This window comes from Elephas maximus, chromosome 9 (genome assembly GCF_024166365.1).
Source record: "Elephas maximus indicus isolate mEleMax1 chromosome 9, mEleMax1 primary haplotype, whole genome shotgun sequence".
NCBI classification, from domain to species: Eukaryota; Metazoa; Chordata; class Mammalia; order Proboscidea; family Elephantidae; genus Elephas; species Elephas maximus.
In genome coordinates, this window is record NC_064827.1 from 42517969 (window position 1) to 42528709 (window position 10741).

At 49.9% G+C, this 10741-nt stretch overlaps 1 protein-coding gene across 3 annotated transcripts in view; it reads left to right on the top strand.

Moving 5' to 3' along the window:
* NFX1 (nuclear transcription factor, X-box binding 1) overlaps nt 1–2483 on the top strand; it is a 60840-nt gene extending 58357 nt beyond the window's left edge. For all 3 annotated transcript variants that reach the window (XM_049897052.1, XM_049897054.1, XM_049897053.1), the window contains one exon: nt 259–2483. In XM_049897052.1, the coding sequence (XP_049753009.1) occupies nt 259–331 (73 nt within the window). In that variant the 3' untranslated portion in view covers nt 332–2483. The remainder of the gene's footprint in view (nt 1–258) is intronic.
* Nucleotides 2484–10741: the final 8258 nt, after the last annotated feature.

Genomic DNA, 10741 nt, shown 5'->3' on the forward strand with positions numbered 1-10741 from the left:
ATGTTTTTGCTGTGCTTTCTTTTTTTTTTCTGTTGCTTGCTTTATTTTTATATAAACTTTACTATGGAAATTTTTTGAGTAGTGAGAATAGCATTTCTGTGTACCCATCACCAAACTTCAACAGTTATCAGCTTGTGTTTGCCCCAGTATCTTATCAAGTGTCACAAATGGTAAATCAGTTGATTGTTAACTTTCTGAAGACCTGTGTCCATTTTCCCCAGAGAAGAAAAGATTGATCATTCTTTGCTTGCTTTTCAGGAATTCTGGGAGCAGTAATTTACAGAAAATAGCCAAGGAGCCAGTAATTGACTACTTTGATGTCCAGGACTAAGGAGATCAAGATGCAGTCAGATAAGAAAATGATTAGATGTAGTGGAGACTCGCTTGTCAGCAGACAAATCACGCTTGTCCCTCCCAGCCTGGCAGAAGCACAGCCTCACATGCCATCTTGTATGGATACAGCCAAAGCATGAGCGTGTCAGCAGTTCCCTTATCCTCTGTTCCCATCTGCAGAAAGGGTTTCAGTGCAGCCAGATCTCTGACTCTGTGGCCACTAGTTATTCAATCATGTATTTGAAGAGACTGCTCACACAATCACTGTGATTGCTTCCAGGCTTGCGGGAACATTGGGCTTCATTTGGACAAACCAGAATTTTAGCCTGAGATGGGCTGGATGACACTTAGTCATCGCCTGAGCCGTCCCAGTTACTCATCCTCCTAAAAATGCCTGCAACGTCAGATGCACCTCGCTTCTTAACCCAAACTGATCTCAGTCTTTGGAAAGACACAGTGGGTTTCTCAGTCTGAAATACCGAACACTGAATTTGTGTACCAGATCTAGAATCACACATGTTGTCTTAAACCCAACTATCTTATCTAAGTCTTTTACCAAAAGCTCTCATCGGTCTGTTTAGTTGAGCTTGATTCCCAATGCCATCAGTTAGGAGAGGACAGGAATCAGGTCAATTTACAGAATTCCATTTTCTTGAGTCCCTAGCACCTCTCATACCACATCACTGAACCTATCTAGTAACACTCACTTTACCCATCCACCATGATGGTAGGGGCATCAAAGCAAGCTCTTTCCTTTGCCAGATTCACACTGTGGCCTCTGAGCTGACGTGTGTAGCCCTAATTCTACTTCTCTGGTTGAGAAAGATTCTCAGGTAGACTAAGCTGGCCTGTGTTGCTTTCTCCTAGCCCTTTAGCAGGCATATTGGCTCTTCCTGTCTCTGAGCTCTTGGCTTCTGTTGGGCTATTCAGAAAAGCATGTGGACAGTCAAGGGCTTATGCCCAGTGGCCCACTAGAGGTGTTTTTAAAGCTCTTTTAAGACAAGCCATCAGCAATTACACTAATTTGGCCCTGTTTACACTGACACTCCTTCACCATAGTGGCTAGACTTCCAGCGACTTCCTTCTGCTCTAGACAAACCATGAGCCCCAGAGCTTCAGAAGGAGATTTGAGAAGTGGCATCACAAAGCCAGGTACTTAATTTTCTTGGGAAGAGCAGGGCTATCCTTTGATCCTCACCAGAAAATCCTTTTCAAAAGGCCTCAGGTACAGCAGCAGAAACAGGCAACTAGAGGGAAGAGATGGACAACTACAAAACCACCTTTGTCTGGGCCCATTCAGCACAGGGTCACACGGCTCCCCAACACAAAGGAAGCCATGAGCATCTGTCCTCTCTCAAGCAGTGGATCCAGTGAGAGGACTATATGTGAGCATCTGGGAATCAGCAGGAGCCCTGGTTTCAGAATCTAGCTCTGCCACATAACACCTTGCCACTTCGTGGAATGGAGGTATCACCCACCTCACCAGGGTTGTGGTGAGGATTAAGTGAGATAATACGCGAGGAGGCGCCTGATCCATCATAGGTGCTGAAAGTTTATAAAAATGGTATCTGGTATCTGGAAAATATGTAAACATCTTCTTTCTCCATAATACTAGCCAAGTAAAAGGTTATGGAATGCTAAACAGGCCTCTTCTGGTAGATGCTCACATGGCTATCCCTTGCCAGCCTTGTGCCAAGTCTTGAAATGGTAGGACTGCCATTTGGAGAAGGAAAGAGGCATCCTTAGCCTCTTTCCATCTCCAAAGGTAAGCAGCATGAGACAAGCCCTGGGGTGTGGTTTGTGATGGGTTTTAGGGAAGGGTCAGTTGTCTAGAGTAGGCCAATAACTGGAGGTGCAGATGACAAGGCTGGAGAGGTGGACACAGGTCAGCTCATGGAGAGCCACGAGAGGCATCAAAGGATCCTAAGCAGAGAGTGCCATGGCCCGATTAATGATCGAGAGCAGGAGTCAGCAAATTCTTTCTGTAAAAGTTGCTGTTGCAAATATTCCAACCCTACTGTTGTAGCACAAAAGCAACCATAAGTAGTACACAAATGAATGAGCATGGCTGTGTCCCACTAACACTGTTTATGGACACTGAAATAAGAATTTCATGTAATTTTTCACAAAATATTATTTTGATTTTTTTCAATCATTTAAAAATGTGAAAACTATTCTTAGCTCGTGGGTCATACAAAAACAGGTCGCCTGGCCCCCCCAGGTCAACAAGGGGACCTCAGCTGTTTCTCATGGATTTGGTGGATTCTCCACTGAGCAGTGGCTTTGGACCAGATTTTACATGAGCTTGGACTCAAGGGAAAGAAACCCCCACCCTCCCCACCCAGACGTGGAGGGAGCCTGTCCGAGAATCAAGTGGTAACCCCCACTCCCTCCAGCCCCACACTCTTGTCCAGCAGGAGTCCCTTTATGGGGCCAGAGCTTTCCAGAGACCAAGTTCTTATCTCTGGAATTCCTTCTGGCTTGTCTGGCAGGGCTGGCCCCTCTCAGCAGTGGTGCCAACCTGGCGTGCAGTTGGGGGCTGTGTGCAGGACCAGAGATGAAAGCAGGCTCCTCTGGTCATGGGGTCTGTGAAGCAGCTCTGGATTTTGTCCTGAACAGGGCCTGGGTAGGCCAGAGGACAGACCAGGGGAGGGGAGGAAGGAATGTCAGCGTTGTGGGGAGGTGTAAAGTCTCCATCAGTGAGCCCTGTACATTTAGGAAGGTTGTAAGCTTGGGAGAGTCCTTGCTATAAGGCGCCAGCCTTCTCACTTTGTGCCTAACAGCCTGGAGGCCTTGTTCTCTGAGGAGAATCTGCCAGTATACCTCCTCCCCTGAAATGAGAAAGGGACCACCAAGCCAGGCCAGAGCTCCTTCACCTTCACCTTGCTTGTTAGACCCCTAAAGTGCTGCCTACCCAAACCCCACAGGACCTCAGCACAAATGCCCCATACCATCTTCTGTGACCTTTTAGACCTAGAAGGGACGGTTCCCTGTGCTCACACAAGCAGTGTGTGCCAGGCTAAGATCCGAATCCATGCTTAGATTTCCCAGCCTAGAGCCACTCTACACCAGGAGGGTGCCGAATCCTCAGGAGAAAGTGAGCTATATTTCTCTCTGGCGTTCCCAAACAGAACTCAGTCAGGAGTCCTTTCCACTGGGCTGCCCTCAGCCACAGGCTCCATGAGGTCTCTCTTCTTGATACACAGTTTCTGGTATTCTGGGGGACCTGGTGGTGCTGAGAACCCCAGCTGCACAGCAGGGATGCCTGGATTCACTGCCTTAATGAACCTTGGGCAGTTTGCTTACAGTCTGGGCATCGGTTTTCCCATGTCAGGTGGGCTAATAGTTCCTGCCTGTAAGCCACCCAAGGTGGGCGGTGAGGATAGAGAGGTCGGGAGTTTTCCAGCGTCCCGTGGCATATAAGCACAGTCGAACACCTACACCCTGTCCCAGGACTGAGTCTCTCAAGCGAGTGGCTCTTTGGGGGAAGGGACACAGCAGTTGTGAAGCTGCTCTGCCAAGGGGCCTGGGCTTTTCATCGTCCCTCCCCCTCACACCGAAGCTGTCCCCCACCCCAAACCTGACACAAGAGTGAGGCAGTCACCCTAAGCCACACTTCGCCAAGAACCCTTTCTGATAGTGGATAACAGCTATTGAGCACTTTCTGTGCGCCAGGCACTATGCTCATCTCTTCTGCTGAATGCCCCCATGAAGCATGTATTCTTATCATCCCCGTTACTGATGGGAAAACAGGAGGTTGGAGAAATTAGGTCACTCTGAACAGCTGGATATCTGAAATTCCTGTTAGGTCTGAATCCGAAAGTTGTGTCCTCCCTGCAACACCAGCAGAGCAAGGCCAGCTCCTACAGCTCGTCCTGAAGTCCCCAAGGCAGTGTGGCCCCGCGGTCAGGACAACTGGGAAGAAAGCTTTTATTCCGTCCCAGTGCGGAAAAGGCCAGCAGCCTCTGAGAAGATGAGAGTTTTTCCTACAACCATCACTAGGGGCGGGCATGGATCACTAAACCGGGAACCGCGTGCGTGCGTGCGTGCGTGTGTGTGTGTGTGTGTGTGTGTGTGTAACAGAGGAGTGCGTGATAAAATCTGACTCATTTTTTAAAAGGATCATTCTTGCCGCTGCATTTAGACTAGACTGTAGGGCTGAGTTAGAGGCAAGAGGAGAGACAGGAAACCTCAGGGGACCTTTTGCTATAATCCAAGAGAGATGACAGTGACTTGAACCAGAGTGACAGTGGTGGGGCTGTGAGAAGTGGCTGGAGACTGGACACATTTTGTGGATAAAAACACCTAGAGTATGTCAGCTGGGGTGTGGGGCATGAGAGAAGAGAGGAGTCAGGTGACTTCAGAGTGACTGTCCTGAGCAGCTGGAAGGTTGGCTTTGCCATTACTGAGATAGGAACGTTGAGTGGGTGGAGCAGGCTTGGGGGAGGAAAATCTGTCCAGTGGGCAGTTTTACATCAAAGTCTGAAGTCTGGAGAGAGGACTGGGCTGGGGAACTCAATTTTGGGAGCTGTTGGCATATAATGCTGTTTGAAGCCTGCTGAGATCTTGTAGGGAAAGTGAAGAGGACAGGGCAGGACTCAGAGGTATCCCTCCCCTCTAGCCACACCTAGCTGCTTGTGGGTCACCCCTCTCTGCCTTTGCTCCTGCTGTTCTCTCTAGCTGGAACACCCACAGCTCATAGCCCCAGGGCACACAAGTCGAGCCTGGTGCATGTGTGAGGCCCTGGGAGCTGGACAAGCACTGGGCTGGGGGTCGGGAGGAAGGAGGGAATTTTTCCAGCGGAGCTCTGGAGGGCATCCCAGAAAAGGCAGCCCACTCCTAGGTCAAAGGCCGCTGCAGGAGCCACAGGGTCAGGTGGGCCCAGCATGTGCCCCCTCCCCACACTGGGCCTCCCTCAGGAGTTCATTTTCTAACATCTCCTGACCTGAGGCCAGAGGCCACGGTGGGTAGGGGAGCCAGGGAGTGGACAGGAACACATTCCTGCTGGCCCTGGCAGGGCAGTTCCAGGGGTCTGTTGCAACCCCCCATCTGAGGATTCCTCCTTATCAGCCAACAAGGGTTTAGTTGAGCCCCTGGAGGACTCAAAGGTTCAGCCCAAGATTTATGGCTACATCTGTGTGCCGAGCGGTATCTGGATCTCAGCTGTGTGTCTTCCCCCTCAGCCGCTGCCTGACCCAGCCTTTGAGCCTCCAGGCCCTACTCACTCAGACCCTCTGATGGGCCCAGAGCTCACTTTCCAGAACCCCCTGCACAAACTGTCTGCTCCCCGTTCCCTCCCCCAGCCCCTGAGCGTAGAGACAAGGGGAGCCATGAAGTCGTACAAACTCCACCTTGCCTTGCTTCATCAGGGAGGAATGCTAATGGTAATAATTAAGCCTGAAGCATCACAGCTCCTCTGAGCCTCCTTATCCCCATTTTACAGATGAGGAAACTGAGGCCCAGAGGAGTTAAACAACCTGACCAAAGCTTAATGATGGGCATTCGAATGTTTGTTTTATTATTATTTTAACTGTACCTATATGTTATATCAAGGAGTCCCTGGGTGCAAACAGTTCAGCACTCAACTGTTAAACAAAAAGTTGGTGGTCTGAACCCACCCAGAGGTACCTCAGAAGAAAGGCCTGGCAATCTTCTGAAAGATCACAGCCTTGAAGACCCTATGGAGTGTAGCTCTACACATATGGGGTTGCCATGAGTTGGAATTGACTTGACAGCAAATATGTTATATATACCACCTGTCTGTCAATTCGTCACACTGTGGTGTCTTGCGTATTGCTACGATGCTGAAAGCTATGCCACCAGTATTTCACATACCAGCAGTGTCACCCATGGTGCACAGGTTTCAACAGAGCTTCCAGACTGAGATATACTAGGAAGAAAGACCTGGCAATATATTTCTGAAAATTAAAACCAAAAAAAAAAATTAGCCAATGAAAACCCTATGGATCACAACAGAATATTATCCAATATAGTGCTGGAAGATAAACCTAGGTTGGAAGACACTCAAAATACACACTGGCCACAACAATGGACTCAGGTATACCAACGATTGTGAAGATGGTGCAGGACCAGGCAATGTTTTGTTCTGTGGTACATAGGGTCACCATGAGTTGGAGCCAACTCAATGGCAGCTAATGACCACATCAATAATATGTTATATACATTCCTGTTCACAGAAGATAATTCACAATATAAAAACCAAGCAGAAACCAGCCAAGGTCACATCCTTGGGTGCTGGGTTAATGCACAGGCTTTGAAAGCTCTCTACCCCTTACTGAGTGACTTGATCTCCCTAGGTCTCAGTTTTCTCATATGTAAATGGGTATGACAATGTGAAGATCACATGAGAGGATGCATAGCGATGACAGCAAACATTTTTATTCCCCATGTGCCAGCCATGGCTCGTCGTGTCATCACAGCAGCCCTATGAGATGGGTGCTATTACCATCCCATCTTGAGTAGGGTCACACAGCAAGAGTGGCAGAGCAGGCATTAGGAACCTGTGTTTGTGCTCTAAAGTGCCACAGTATGAGCCCTGCCATGGGCAGGAGGCTGGGGCCGTGCTTGCTCTAAGATGAGTGCAGAGGTGGGTGCAGGGCGAACGCCGGGCTGCGCAGCTGTGAGTGGTCACAGCCATGTCACACAAGGCAGCAGCACCAAGGCCCGGCCCAGGATGGCTGCTCCCGCTTCTTCCTGGGCCAGGACTCTATGAGGGAGGAGACGGTGGGACCAGACCAGAGTGCTGCCTGTGGGTGCCCATCCCATGGAGGCCCTGAGAGTGAGTGAGAGAGCAGGTTGGACCAAACCCAGTGACTAAACCTGGGATCACCAGGCTGAGGATGAAACCTTCCCTGCAAAACCCTGGAGGGACCTGGCCTGAGGTTGGAGGTGCTTCCTGCCCCTTCCCCATCTCCTAGGACAGGGAGTCATGACTTGGGGCTATGAAGCATGGGAAGAAGTAAGAACTGGAGGTCTTCGGAGACATCAGTGGATCCAAGCTGTCTGTACAGATGGGGAAACTGAGGCCCACACAGGGAAGGGGTCCTGTCAGGGTCACACAGCCTGGGAGAAGAGCCAGGGTTCCCACAGCTCTCTCCACAACCTGGCCCCCAGAGCTGCACAGATGTGCCTTCTAGGTCCAGCCAGGGAGTGGGGCATGGGTGTGGCTGTCGGGTGGTATGTGTGCCTGTGTGTGTGAGACAACAGAGCCAAGAGTAGGCCCCTGGCCCTGGCTTCAGTCCATTCCACTCCCCAACCCCCCACCTCCCCCCACACACGCACGCACGCATGCATGCACACAAACACGTCTCTGACCTCATCTTTTGTGTGCGTGTGTGTGTGCTTTAACTGAAAGTTTACAGCTCAAGTTGGTTTCTCATACAAAAATTTATACACACATTGTTATATGATCCTAGTCGCTCTCTCTATAATATGACAACACACTCCTCCTTTCCACCCTGGATTTCCCGCGTCCATTCAACCAGCTCCTGTCCCTTTCTGCCTTCTCATCCTGCCTCCAGACAGGAGCTGCCCATTTAGTCTCGTGTATCTACCTGAACTAAGAAGCACACTCTATGATATCATTTTATGTCTTACAGTCCAGTCTAATCTTTGTCTGAAGAGTTGGGTTTGGGAATGGTTTTAGTTCTGGGTTAACAGAGAGTCCAGGGGTCATGTTTTCTGGGGTTCCTCCAGTCTCAGTCAGACCATTAAGTCTGGTCTTTTTTACTAGCATTTGAGTTCTGCGCCCCATCTGACTTCGTCTTTTTCACTCTCCCCTCCTTCCTTCTGTTCCAGCACAGTAGCCCTCCATGCTTCCCCCTGGGGCCTTCGTGCTAGCTGTCCCCTCAGCCTAGCATGCTCTTCCCTCAGGTGTCCGCACAGCTCAGCCCCTCACCTCCTTCAGGGCTTTACTCAGTGTCACCTTCTCATCCCCTTTTCCTGCCTTACCCCCTTGGCGTGTATCACTAACACACTATATATTTTTAAGTGCACAGCATATTGGCTCCTTCATGACTGTATCCTTGGCACTAGAACACTGGCATGTTGCAGGCTTTCAACCAACATCTGCCAAGAGAATGAAAGGCCAGGCTCTATGACTAGGGTAAAATAAGGGCTCCTCTAAATCTGGCACTGGGTCAGAACCCTGCAGGGCATTGTGGGCAACTGGCCTCGAGCAGGACTGTGGCCAAGGAGTGGCCAGTCAGGGGTTCTGGACAGAGCCACTGGCTGCCCTACTTCCAAGTCACTTTCCTAGAACATGAGGATGCCAGAGGCTGAAGTGGTCACAGAGGCCAGGTGAGGGTGGGAACCAGAACCTGGGCCTGTCCAGACCTCACCCACTGTGATCTCACTGGGCTTCCAATCTACCACCTTCCCCGCCCTGCGCCTTCTCATGCTATAGCTATGTCTCCTTTTTAAAATATGATACATACAAAGAACTATGCATCACATTTATATGTTATTAAGCATAATCATCTAACAAACCCATAAACTCACCCCCAACCCCAGAATTTGAAAATAATCAATAGCTTGCACCTACCCCATGCTCCACCCTCTCCCATCCCTCATCTCTATCTCCCTGGAAGAATCATCCCTTTTTTTCACAGACGTATGTATGCCCAAATAATATATAACTTTTTGCTTGACTTTCAACTGTAAAACCAGTGTTATAGTGTATGCAATCTTCTGGAACTTGCTTTTTATGCCTCCAGAATTTTTCCATGTTTTGGCAGGTAGCTGTTGTCCTTTAGCTTTCACAGTTGTCTAATGTTCCATTGCGTGCGACAACGTATGCATCAGTCCCCCTATTGGGTGACAGCTGTGTTGTTTCCAGCGCCTCCTGCCACCCCCTGGCTGCTCTCCTCAGCCAAACTTCTTGAGATGACCTCTCCACACCTCACTCACACAGAGCCTCTGTTTTCAGCTCTTTTCTGTGCACCAGATCATAGAAAAGTTGTAATAACTAGTGTTTATTGAGCACTTACTCTGTGCCAGGCACTATTCTTAGTAATTTACATGTTTTATCTCATTTAACATTCACAGCAACACAAGGGGGTAGGTAATATTATTTCCATTTTGCAATTGAGGAAAGCAAGGCCCAGACAGTTTGAGTAACTTGCCCAAGATCACACAGCAAATCAGTGGCAGAGAGGATTTAAATTGAGACTGGGTGCCTCTGGAGCCCTGGTGGCATAATAGTTAAGAGCTCAGCTGCTAACCAAAAGGTCAGCTGTTTGAATCCACTAACCGCACCTTGGAAATCCGATGTGGGCACTTCTACTCTGTCCTATTGGGTCTCTGTAGGGTTTCTATGAGTTGTAATCCACTCGATGGCAACAGGTTTTCTTTTTGGTTTGTGTGTCCCTAGAGTTCATGCTCTTTCACCACAATGCTCTAACCATCCTGCCCCTCAGTGCCCATTAGACAGCCCAGCCCAAGTCCCACAGGCAACTCAAACTCAACACATTGACAGTATCAATTTTCATCAACTCTCTCTCCAGACCAGTTCCTCCCTGTGCCCTGCTGTCAGTGGGAACATCCCCACTGCAGAACCTGGGAGTCATTCCTGCTTCCTCCCTCTCCCTCAGACACTCCCACATCCAATTCGAGCCCAACTCCTGCCAGTGTGACCTCCTAGGCATTTATGAGTCCCTTCTCCTCTCCACCGCACCGGCACTGACTTGTTCAGTGTGTCGCTGCTCTTCCTGGGTGATCACTCTGACTGTGACTGAAGACGCCAGTCTCCCTCTTTCTAGCATTCTGCACATGTAGCTCATGGGGGCCTTTCTAAGTCTCTTCTCGCCAAGTTCACCACCTCTAGAAGGAAGTCTAGGCTCCTCTGCCCCTGTCACCTCCAACTGTAAAGTGTTGCTCCTAGCCCTGGGAAGGACACTCCCACCCCCAACTGCTCTGTCTCCTCTTCTAGGAAGCCATTGCTGGCCTCAGTCCCTAGGCTGATCCCTGAGCCCCCTCCAAGTCTCACAGCCTCCACGTTTAGCTCCTTCCTCACAGTTACCTAACAACCCCCATTAGAGTGGGCTCCATGTGGGCAGAGACCCAGTGCCCAGGCAGGGCCTGCATACGGTAGGTAGGTGCTCAAGCATTGTTGGAAGAATAAATGCATGAGTGATGACAAGAAGCCTGGGCGATGCTCTTTCTGAGTCCTGGAAAGAGGGATGGTTCCCGCCTGAGCCTGGGGTCAGAGGATCCTGACTACTCCACTCCCACCCAACACCTGCTCCTGCTTCCCTGGAGCCTCACACAGCTTTGTCCTGTCTCTGACCCTTTGGGAAGGATTTCCCTGTCTGCATCTTCTTCCCATTCCAACTCTGAAATGCCTCCTTAATGTGAGAGAGCTCAGACACCAGGAAGAAAGGAGTCCAGC